The 12,389-nt window shown below is 39.6% G+C and overlaps 1 protein-coding gene across 2 annotated transcripts in view; it reads left to right on the top strand.

Moving 5' to 3' along the window:
* The window catches only part of MYH10 (myosin heavy chain 10), a 139,781-nt gene that overhangs the window by 17,364 nt on the left and 110,028 nt on the right, over positions 1-12,389 (top strand). For both annotated transcript variants that reach the window (XM_079799283.1, XM_079799284.1), the window contains exon 3: positions 11,474-11,630. In XM_079799283.1, the coding sequence (XP_079655409.1) occupies positions 11,474-11,630 (157 nt within the window). The remainder of the gene's footprint in view (positions 1-11,473; positions 11,631-12,389) is intronic.

Raw genomic sequence — 12,389 nt, 5'->3', positions numbered from 1 at the left:
GGGGGGGAGCCTATCGGGGCCTGGATCAGGCTGGTTGGCTGCTGCAGTGCTTGTCATAGCCACAGGTCAATCTTGTCATTTTGCAGTTCCAGTCGCTGAGCTTTTATCTATATAGATTGTTGTGAATTTTATATACAAGGTGTCCCCAAAAAATGTATACACACACTTGGAATAATTATAAAGGCAGTGTTTATTAAAATAACATTTCATTTTCTAATTTGAGCTATCAGCTATTAAAGTGTGTATACACTTTTTGGGGACACCCTGTATTTCTGTAAACGAGACTGACTTAAAATTTTCCTTTCTTGCAGTGTCCTTGTCCTATTTTGCTATCAAGATTATGTGGGCTTTATAAAGTGAATTGAGTAATATTTTATGTTTGTGTGTTCTCTGAAAGAGTTTGGATATGATTGATGTTATTTCTTTTTAAAATTATAGTTTTCTTTGTGGGAATGTTTTTCTTTCATAAATGTAGAACTTTTCAGATTTTAAATTTCTTGTATCAGTTTTGATAATTTTTTCTAGGAATTTGTCTATTTCGCCTAAATTTTCAAATTTATTGGCATAAAGTTGTTAATAATACCCTCTTATTTTCTGTAGGATTTGTAGTGATGTTCACTTTTATTCCTGATTCTAAAATTCATTCTACCCTTTTTTTTTTTTAATTAGGCTCATCAGAGATTTATCAGTATCACTAGTCTTTTCAAAAAACAGACTTCTGACTTTGTTGGTCCTCTTTTTCCTCCCTCCCTCCCTTCCTTTCTTCCTTCCTTCTCTAACCACCTTATTCTTTACCTGTCTATCTACCTGCACACATTTGGGGTTTTTTTTTCTACAGTCATCTGCACATGATGTTTTGGTCAGTGATGGACTGTATATATATATATATATATATATATATATATATATACACACACACACACACACACACACACACACATATGTATATGACAGTGGTCTCATAAGATTATAATGGAACTGAAAATTCCTATTACCCAGTGAGGTGGTAATGTGTAATACACAATGAAGTTCACAAATACTTACCATTGCGTTACAGTTGCCTAAGTACTCAGTACAGTAACATGCTGCACAGGTCTGCATCCTAGGAGCTTATAGGGCAGCAGAATTTGACACTGCCAAATATGTGCCTTTGGCATAAGGATTATTCTAGGCTAATTTTAAGAAACAGCAGACATGGGAGGAGCTCTGAAAAACCAAGTAGGAGTTGCCCTTTGTAAAGGTAACAAATTTGTAAGGGAAATCTCCATTAGTAAGGGCGCCTCCCTCCTGTACCTGGTAGAGAGAGATGACCTTATTTCTGGAAACTCTTATCAATTCAGAAGATTTATATCTGAGAACAACCTTACCCTGTTTACTGTGTTTTTTCCTGGTAGCCTCCCATAACTGACTTGCCCACCCCAATTTCCTCTTTCTTTTTCTTTTTCTTTCTTCTTTTTTTTTTTTTAATCCTCATCTGAGGATATTTTTCCATTGATTTTTAGAGTGGAAGAGAGAGGGAAAGACAGAGAGAAACATTGATGTGAGAGAAACACATCTATTGGTTGCCTCCTGCATGAGCCCCAGCCAGGGCCCAGGCCGAGAAGGAGCCCTTGACCAGAATTGAACCCGGGACCTTTGGTCCAAAGGCTGACGCTCTATTCCAGGCGTCCTTAAACTACGGCCCGCAGGCCACATGCAGGTGTTTTTGCCGTTTTGTTTTTTTACTTCAAAATAAGATATGTCCAGTGTGCATAGGAATTTGTTCATAGTTTTTTTTAAACTATAGTCCGGCCCTCCAACAGTCTGAGGGACAGTGAACTGGCCCCCTGTTTAAAAAGTTTGAGGACCCCTGCCTATTCATTGAGCCAAACTGGCTAGGGCTATCCTCTTGCTTTCAGCTGAAGATGGTATTTAAGGTAGTGAATTCAGTCATTTTGGCAAATTACTGTTTTCCTGGGTCTCTCCCATGTATACAAGAGGTATACATATTACTATACTTTTTTGGTTTTCTCCTTTTAATCTCTTATCACAGGGATGTCTCAGCCACAAACCCGGTAAGAGAGAAAGTTATTTTTCCTCCTCTAGACTCTAGAGCAGGGGTCCTCAAACTTTTTAAACAGGGGGCCAGTTCACTGTCCCTCAGACCGTTGGAGGGCTGGACTATAGTTTAAAAAAAAAAAAAAACTATGAACAAATTCCTATGCACACTGCACATATCTTATTTTGAAGTAAAAAACAAAACGGCAAAAACACCCGGCGGGCCGGATAAATGTCCTCGGCGGGCCGCATGTGGCCCGCGGGCCGTAGTTTGAGGATGCCTGCTCTAGAGTCTAGAGAGCAATGGGCTGCACCATATAGCCTAGATGTGGAGTAGGCTATACATACCACTTAGGTTTGTGTAATGCACTCTATGATGTTTGCACAATGATGTAGTCACCTAACAACACATTTCTCAGGTGTATCCTTCTCATTAAGTGGCCACAACTGTACTGTTAACCTAAAAATAAAGGCCAAAGTGAGAGGCAACAAGCATTTCTTTTGAGATCAAAAAAGAATAGCTGTTTGGAAAGCACTGGCTTAGGCATTATTCAAAATAGAATTCCATTAGGAGACACAGGCAAGGAGCATCTATGAGAAAGGGACGGGGAACAGTCACACCAAAAGGCGGAAGGCATTTCTGTAGGTGCAGATAAACTAACTAGTGGCTTAATTCTAAAAATGTTTTACTTTTCAGTCTGGAAGTCATCAGTCTGGAAGTCATCAGTCTGGTAGTCATGTCAGATTTCTCGTTATCTTTGCAAACAGTTGTTGGAGATAAGTGCTGGTTATTTGCCCTATTTTAACATTCCGAAGGGTTGAGGCAGAAGACCTGCAAGGCAGCTCCTCTGGGATGTAGCTGACGCCGCCATTTTAAAGTGGCTCTGTTTATATTATACCAGGGGCCCAGTGCACGAATTCGTGCAACTTGAAAGGCACTGTGGGTCGCGAAGCTGTGGTGGGCACAGGGGCAGGTCTTGGCCCATTCTCCGCGCCCCCACCCAGCTCCTCCTGCCGCGGCCCTGGGTCCCCTGTCTACCGGCAGGGCAGCCCCGCTCCCGCTGCCGCCACTCCCACGTGCTGACAGCGCTGGCCCCGCTTGCACCCACTGACAGCGCGGAGCAATTGGGGCCAGCGCCAGCAATGGGTGCAAGTGGGGCTGGCGTCATCAGCAGGTGCAAGCAGCAGCTGCTGCCCCGATTACCCCTCAGGAGCAGGGGGAGGTGGAGAAACCCTCAGGGGCAATCGGGGCTGGCAACCACCGCTCACACCCTCTGATGGTGCCAAGCAATTGGGACTGGTGCCAAGCACTGGCAGTGAGTGTGAGCAGCGGCTCCAGCGCTGGCAGCAGGTGCGAGCAGGGATGGTGCCAACAGTAGGTGTGAGCACCTGGTTGGACGGTGGCGCGCGGGAGCAAAGAATTTTCACTAACCACCAGAGGCTCGCCCTGATGACAGCGACCGGTGGCCCGCCTTGGTCTGGCGCCCCTGCTCACCTGCTCCACCATCCTACCACGCCGATGCCCACCATGTTCTGCACTCTGCTGCCTGCTGCCGACGCCATGTTCCGCGCGTGCCCCCTGGTGGTCCGCGCACGTCATAGTGACCGGTTGTTCGGTTGTTCAGCATATTAGGGTTTTATATAGAGAGATTTTTACAGTACTTTCTGTGGGTTTAATTTGTTCACTCTCATTTTAGAGATGGAGATTTAGATCACTGTTTTGTGTTTTTTCAGCTAGTCATTTCTAATATGTACTTTAAAGGCTATACATTTCATTCTAAGGTAAAAGCTTTAGCAGTATTCTACAAGTTTTAATATGTGTTTTTATTGTTCATTCAGTTCAAAATAATGAGGATGTCTTTGTTGCTTCCATGGGTTATTTAGAAGTAAATTGCTTAATTTCCAAACATAAAGGGATTTTTAGGTTTATTTTGTTATTTCTGATGTAATCCCCCCTTGGTCAGAGAACATAACCTGAATAGTTTTAGTCCTTTGAAATTTGTTAGACTTGCTGTATAGTTCATCATATGATCAGTTTGGATAAGAGGTCATCATGCCCTTGAAAAACATGTATGCTGCAGTTATTGGATGCAGTGTCTCTTATATGTGCAGTGTCATTCAATCTTGCATGTTCTCACAGTTTTTTATCTGCTTGTTCCTTACTACTGTTAAAATCTTTGTTTCTCTGTTTAGTTCTGTCAATTTTTGCTATATACTGTTGAAGTTATGTTATAACATCTGTAAAAATGTATAATGTTTATATCTTTCCGGTGAATCATCATGATCTCCATTTTTAGTAATGCAGTGTTGTATGACATTAGTGTTAGCTTGGACCTCAGAGCACTTGAACTCCACTTACTCCTCCCTTGCAAAGTTATGCTGTTTAATTCTCTGTATTTTATTTTATTTTTATTTTTTTATTTTTTTATTAATTTCAGAGAGGAAGGAAGAGGGAGAGAGAAAAACATCAGTGATGAGAGTGGATCATTGATCGCCATGCCTCCTGCCCGTCCCCGACTGGGGATCGAGCCCACAACCTGGTCATGTGCTCTGACCTTCAGAATCGAACTGTGACCCTCGTTCATAGGTCAATGCTTAACCACGGAGCCAAACCAGCTGGGCTAATTCTCTGTATTTTAAATCCCGCAAGAGGCTTATTTCTTCTTGGTCAGCATCCATTTAGGTTTCTTCATTTACTTCCTATTGCTTTTTATTTTTTTCTTAGCTTCTATCGTTCTTTTAGAAAGGGGTCTCTATTTGTCTGACAGTGTCTATATTTCACCTTCATTTTTTAAAGTTCTTTTTCCCCCTGGATTTGGAATTTCAAGCTGGCAGTTATTTCCTTTCAGCCTATGAAGATGTTCTCCCTTCATCTTTTTTTTTTTTCTGTTGAGAATTCAGCTTATAGTTTTATTGCTGTTTCTTTTTTAAGATAATCTCTTTTTCCCCAATGGCTATTTCTAAAATTTTCTCTTTGCTTTTGGCTTTCAGCAGTTTTACTCTAATGTGCTAAGGTATGGTTTTTAACATATTCTGGTTGGAATTCGTAGCATTTTTGAATCTGTGGCTTGATGTCTTTTGTTAGTTCTGGAAAATTCTTAGCCTTTATCTCTTCAGATATGCTTCTGCTACATTCTCCCTTTTCTTCTTGGAATCAGATACCTCGTCTTTCAGACCTTTTCATCATGTCCCATATATCTGTCCCATTCTTCTATATTCCTGTTTTTTCCCGGCTTCAGTCTGGATATTTGCTTCTAATTAAAATGTCAACTAACTTTCTTCAGCTGTATCTCATTTGCTGTTAAACACATCTATTGAATTATTTATTTCAGTTATTCTGTTTTCCAATTTTAGAACTTTCATTTGAGTTTTCTTTTAATAGTTTCCAATTCTCTGTCAGAATTCTCAATCATGTCTTATTTGAAAATATTATTATCCAAGGTAATAATACACGGCAATAAAACTAGGCTCACAGGGGATCCAGATTTTGTCTTGTATTTTAGTTATTGTATAGGAGAAATTGTGAGGGTAATTTGAGGCTCTGGATGACAATAAGCTCATTCTAGAACTCTTTGGACAGGCCACGGGGGCTAGCACTGAAGACCCTCAGTGATTGCCATCCTTCCCAACGAGGCTGCAGGCGGGTCTGTTTCTGGTAACTGCTGAAAGCCCAGTGTTCACCTTCCTCCTGGGTTACCCAAACTCTGCATTTTCTTCTCCCAGCCTTGCTTTCTGCTAAAGCTCTGCTCAGCTTCTTGCTTCTCTGCATTAGTTTTTGGGATTGGTGACTATTAGCTGCCTAGAAAAGAAAGAACAATACTTCTGTATCATCAAATATTCAGTCATTTTTCAGATTTTCCTTACGTTTCATAAATGTTATAGTTGGTCTATTCAATTCAGGATCCAAACAAGGTCAAAGTATATCGTAATTGGTGGTTATGTCTCTTCTAATCTATGTTCCCCCTCTTTTTTTTTTCTTTTTTCTTTTTTTTTTTTAATTTGAAGGACAAGGTCAATTGTGCTGTAGAATTTCCCATATTTGGATTTTATTAATCCATTCCTGTGGCGCTTCCTGTAAAGTACTGATTGGTTCCAGAGGCTTGAACAGGTTCAGGAGGCAATAATGCCAGGGTGTCTTTCACTTTATGATGTTGAGATTAATCAGTGAGTTAGTAGTGGTCAGTTTGGATTTTGGCAGCCCTCTTTGTGTATTGGGAGTGTCCTCATCTGCCATTCACCTAAGGCTTTTCGTAGCCAGTGGTGAGCGCTGTCCAGATCTATTATGTTATTAGGGGCTGCAAAATGGTGCCAGTCTACTGCCACCACTCCTTGTGTTTATTGTCTCGATGGATTCTTTTTAACTCTATGTATACAGTACACCCTTCTCCCACACGCACACTAAGTTTTCTAGTTTATTTTTTTTATTCTTTTTACAGTTTTAGCCTGTTTCCCTCCAAAGGAACTATAATAGTTAATATTTATTTATCCTTTCTCTTCTCTCCATATTCATCTGTCTTCTAAATATTTTTTATTGGTTTTATCTGTCTGTCTCTTTATTATTTTACACTTGTTCTATTTTTCTTTAAGAAAGACACCCTCTGAGGGAAGGCTGGGAGGGTGAGGGAGGGGTCGGAGATCAACCAAAGGACTTGTATGCATGTATATAAGCATAACCAGTGGGCACATAGGGGGGTGAGGGCCTGTGCTGGGGGGCGGGAGCAGGTGGGGAGAGGTCAATGGGCGAAAAAGGAGACATGTAATACTTTCAACAATAAAGAATTGAAATTAAAATAATAATAATAATAATAAATAAAAATTAATGGAAAGAAAGAAAGAAAGACACCCTCTGAGAATGTGTCCATTCTATCACCTCATTTCCTGATATCCATTCAGCCCTTTTTTCCCCACTGTGGGTTTTAATTTTTTTAAATTTCAGATTATTCCTTACAGTTCTTCCTTGCTTTAGTCACCTCTTTTTTCCTTATGCATTTCTGTTCCGATATGTAGAGTCCATATTATATTAAATTTGGTTGCAGCTATACCACTGTTCCCTAAAGTTTCCTTTTAGCTGATTTTGTAGATAATTTCCACAGGTAATTTCTTTCTCCAGATCCTCTGGATAATGATCTCCTTATTACATAGGGTTGTTTGTTGTCTCTTAAACACACGTGAATTGTTTGTTTTCTCTTAAACACACGGGAATGTTATCTAGGTGCGATGTTTGCACGTGGTGGGAGAGAATTGTTCTTCCTTTCTTTTCTTTGGGTGGTGTCTTCTGAGAGCTGCAGCTGGGGGTAGGTTGTACAGTGCTCCCAGGTCAGTCCCCATTCCTCATTCCTCTCCCTTTCACTGACATAGCCCCTGCCTCGTTTCCTGGCTCTCTAATACTCAGAACCTATGAAACAATGTGTACACTATCCCTACTTTCTTAAACAGAGGCCTGACACCGAAAGGATGAGTGGAATTTCCCAGCACTAGACAAGAGGTGCACATTCCTGGCAGGGTGATCAGCATATATAGAGGCTTTGAGACAGAGCGGCATAGCCTGTTTGAAAATTGCTAACTATTTTGTGCCAATATTTTTGTATTTCTCTTATGTATATAATGTTACTTGGGGTCTTAAAGGCCACGCAAACTTACCTTTGCAATTCTTCAGGTTTTTCTCATGGCTTTGAGCAATTCAGTATTTCCTTCCAACTGCTCCCTAGGCAAACTACCTATTGTAATGAATCCCCTTTTAACAAACTTCAATCTCAAAATGCTAAAAGGGGATTCATTATTTTTCCCACAAATCAAATCATTTTTCTTGTCCAACAGTAACCTTTCCAGCTCTCAAGCTTGGAGTCTTTAACTTGTATCTTAAGTGGTTTTTCTCTCTCCCGAGTTACTGAGTATGTTGCGTCTCCATCCAGCTTTCCCTGTGACTCAGCCCCTCTACGTTTTGTATTGCCTTTCTCTCATCTCCGCTGTGACTGGGCCAGGCTGTTATCAGCAGGCTCCATTTCCTGCTTCTCACCTCTTGCCCCTTCACTCTATTTCCCACATGGCTGCCAGGTTTATACATTTTCAAAAATGCTTCTTTCTTTCCATCACTCATCTCTGCTGAATCTCTGGTACCTAATCATCTATAGAGGACAACATCTAAATTGTTCAGTTTGACCTTCTGGGCTCATGCCTCATTCCAGGGTACAAACAATTTGCAGCTAGACTGGACTTCTCACCACTCTGCCTTGGGTATATCCCCCCTCCCCCCACCTAGTTTTATGCTCTTAATATTTTAATAGGGACTCCTTTATGCCCCCTCTTGACCTAATAGTGTTTAAAAAGAACATCAAAGACCATCTAGGTTTGAATTTGTGTTCCTAGTTTTACAGTTTCTGACGGGATGGCCCTGACTTTCAGTGCCTGGGGCTAGTGTGTTCTGCTTCAGTAGAGTTTCTCTACGATTTATAATTTCTATAAATCTTTCTCTTCCTTGTGCCACTCTCTTTTCTTAGTGCCATATATTGTTTTGTTTATTTAATGAATACTTATTGTCATCATGTCTAAGAGTGTATGCATCATGAAGATGCATAATATCTTGTGTTTGTCTTTAAAAACATTTTTTTAAACACACCTTTATTTGATGTTAGGGAGAGGAAGGGGGAGAGAGAAACATCGATTCATTGTTCTACTTTATGCATTCAGTGGTTGATTCTTGTATGCGCCCTGACCAGAGATTGAACCCACAATCTTGGTGCATCAGACAACGCTCCAACCGAGCTACCCAGCCAGGACCTGTGTATGTCCTTAAATACTTCGGTGGAGTTTAATTAAACTTTAAGGTATCAAAGAAATTATTTTAACATATCGCCCTCTTACCGAGTGCCTTAGGGAAGGACAAAAGTGATAGAGTGTCAGTTCAGTTATCACTTATGCAGGAGCCCGACATTGAGCTAATTTTCTGAATATCAGCTGCCTCTTTAAGCACTTAAATTTAATGTTTCCACTTAAATACTGATTACGGCCCTTTGGCAAGCAGAGTACTGATGACTATTGAACCTTGTTTTTTTTGACGCCTTACTCATATTTGTGAGACTTATTCATTTTTTTAAATCCTAGTCCTCAGAAACACATGGTAGACACATGTTGGAATTATTTCTTGATTTTTATTTTTAATTTTTTAAAATATATTTTTATTATTGCCGAAACCGGTTTGGCTCAGTGGATAGAGCATCGGTCTGCGGACTGGAAGGTCCCAGGTTCGATTCCGGTCAAGGGCATGTACCTTGGTTGCGGGCACATCTCCCGGTGGGGGATGTGCAGGAGGCAGCTGGTCGATGTCTCTCTCTCATTGATGTTTCTGGCTCTCTATCCCTCTCCCTTCCTCTCTGTGAAAAATCAATAAAATATATTTAAAAAAATATATATATATTTTTATTGATTTCAGTGAGAGGGAGAGAGATAGAAACATCAATGATGAGAGAGAATCATTAATCAGTTACCTCCTGCACGCCCCCCACTGGGAATCCAGCCCACATTCGCAATCGGGGCACATGCCCTGACTGGGAATCGAACTGGTGACTTCCTGGTTTGTGAGTTGATGTTCAACCACTGAGCCAAGTGAATTATTTCTGATTAAAAATGCCATTGTTATGGTTTGTTACCATGTCATACATATAGAATGTATGTTTCTGGGAGGTTTTTTGTTTTTTGCCAGTCTAATTATTTGCCTCTTATAAAAGTAAAATACATAATCTGTGGCTTCATGATAGACTATTATCTAATTTTGAATGAAAAAAATGAGGTTATATATTTAAAAATGCATTAAGATGTATAGTTATGATGTGTTAACTTTATATAAATAAAACTCAATAACAAAATATTCAGATCGCCTCTCCTCAGCTTCCTCACCCATAGTACAATCATTGTTTTTATTATCTCTCAATGCCTTTTTGTCATATGGTGGCAGAGAGGCTGGGCTAGTTAGATGAGAGACTTGATTTGGGAGGAAGAGCCCAGGTGATGGTGTGAGAAGCCCAAGAGTTAGCCGGGGTTGCCTGAGCTGTGTGCTCTACTCTGAGAGCCAGCAGTCTGGAGACCTCAGTGATCAGCAAGGGAGGGCAAGTCTCCGGCTCAGGCTGTAAGGCAGACAGCCCAGATCAGTGACCTGAGGGCAGGGTCTTTTTGCCTTTTGTCCTCTCCTGTACCCCTGAGCCAGGTGAGGAAGGGCATTCCGCGGTACAGCCTACCATTGTGAGTTTCGGAAAGAGAACAGCTACAGAGATAGTTCTGATCACTTAACCTTTTTTGGCAGGATTTCCTTCTCTTGTTTTAGCGTTAGTAACTGCAGTATTCAAAACAGAGTAGTCTCTAGAGTGCCTTCTGGTGGCAACTGCCAAGGGTTTCAGCCCTTCCCAACACAGCTGCTGGTTAGACTCTCCCTTCGGCTCCCTGGGGAGCTGAACACGTCAGTTCTCAGCCGCCTGTCCTGTCCTCTCGCCTTTGGATTTGGTCTACCCCAGTCACCTTAACTACAGGGTCTGCTTCATAGTGTGACTGAGTGTCCTTTCCAAATCCTCAGTCCCTCAGAGGACTGGGGCATCTGGCAGCAATCCTAACTGCTCTTGTTTTTCTCTAATTCCCAGGATCAATTTTGTAGATTATTCTCAGAAATCATTCCATGTGAACTTAAAAACCCCAAAGTCAAAAGTGTTAGTATCAGTTCTGTGTACTGATTACTGGTCAGGCAAGGCCTGTGTCTTCTAGACGAGTGGCTTTAGACATTGAGGACCCCCAAGAGCTTTTGTTTATGTGGATTATTTTTATTGATATTTACTGTATTAGAAATTAAAGCAAAATTTTAAAATATTTATCAATTCATTTAAAAATAATAAACCATTTACTTAAATAAATTCACTTAAATATATAACAAGTTAATGTAAATTATTTTTATGGAAAAAAATATATTTTCCAAAAAAGAAAAATTAGAAGAGTGAGAAGTTTACATATTTGTAAATCTTTTTAATAATCTCCTTTTCAGATAACCATGGGTATTTTTCTTTGATAGTATACCCAAACTTAAAGGGTGCTTTCTTAAAGATTAGTTGCAGTGTGGAATCTGAAACTACATTAATGAACTTTTCATACCTAGTACTCTTGGGAAAGAATGTGTGAAAAGACCATTGTTTGAACCTTATGGTAGCCCTGTGAAGTCATGAGGCATATATTATTATTTCCATTTTACAGATGGAAGTGATTGATCCAGGAGAGAGCCAATTAAAAATCTCTTTGTGACAGAACTGCTTGTCGTTTAGAATTGCCTCTCGTGCGCTAGATTTAATTTTGGGACTAGATTAATTATCCAAAGGATAAAGTCTCCCTGTTCAGATGACTGTGATTTCTATTTGTCTGATATATGCCTTTTTTAAAACACTGTATTTTATTTTTATTCTAGACTTATTCTGGACTCTTCTGTGTAGTCATAAATCCTTACAAGAACCTTCCAATTTACTCTGAGAATATTATTGAAATGTACAGAGGGAAGAAACGTCACGAGATGCCTCCACACATCTATGCTATATCTGAGTCTGCTTACAGATGCATGCTTCAAGGTAACTGGCAATGTTACAATACGAAATGCTTAGTTTCTTAAACGTAATTAGATATTTTATTAGATGCTACATTTAGCAAAAAATACTAAAATTTTTAAAAGATTAGAAATTAAATAAATGTTTATTGTAAAAAAAATGACTAATTCTTAAAATTAGAATGGGCAAAACGGCGATTTTTCTAGGAAGCTGGTATGTTTGTTGCTTCATAAATACTCCATGGTAATTTTTATGTTCAAAAGCTCCTAGTTTGTATATACATCTGATCCACACCACAAGCCAGTATAAGCAAAGCTCTGTTATATTAGATTTTAAAACCAACAGGAAGAGCCAGCAGGAAGAATAATAAACAGAAAAGGTGAATGTTTCATTGGGGAAAGAAAGATTATAAAATATTTCTTATTTAAATGTATGTAAAAGAGACAGCAAAAGTTAAAAAATGTGTTGAGTTGGTTGATTTTTATTATTTTCTTTTGGATTTAGAATGAAATATAAATGTGAAGAGTCATTCATTTGAAACATGGCTTTAGACACATGGTTTATGGAAGGACATGTTTTAAAAAAAACAAAATGTAGCAGTTTTTAATGTACTTAGCATTGCTCAAAAAGACTACATTATACATGGGACTTGCTAGTGCTATGTGAAGTCTATAACCCCCCCTCTATCTACTTTTATTATTTTTTAAAATAAATTCGATAAGATATATTAAAATCTGTATGGTTCTTATAAAGTAGTTCCATGATCAGAAAACAGGATATGCT

Source organism: Cnephaeus nilssonii (assembly GCF_951640355.1).
Source record: "Cnephaeus nilssonii genome assembly, chromosome: 19".
In the NCBI taxonomy this organism is placed as follows: domain Eukaryota; kingdom Metazoa; phylum Chordata; class Mammalia; order Chiroptera; family Vespertilionidae; genus Cnephaeus; species Cnephaeus nilssonii.
This window is presented reverse-complemented; position numbering and strand designations above follow the sequence as displayed.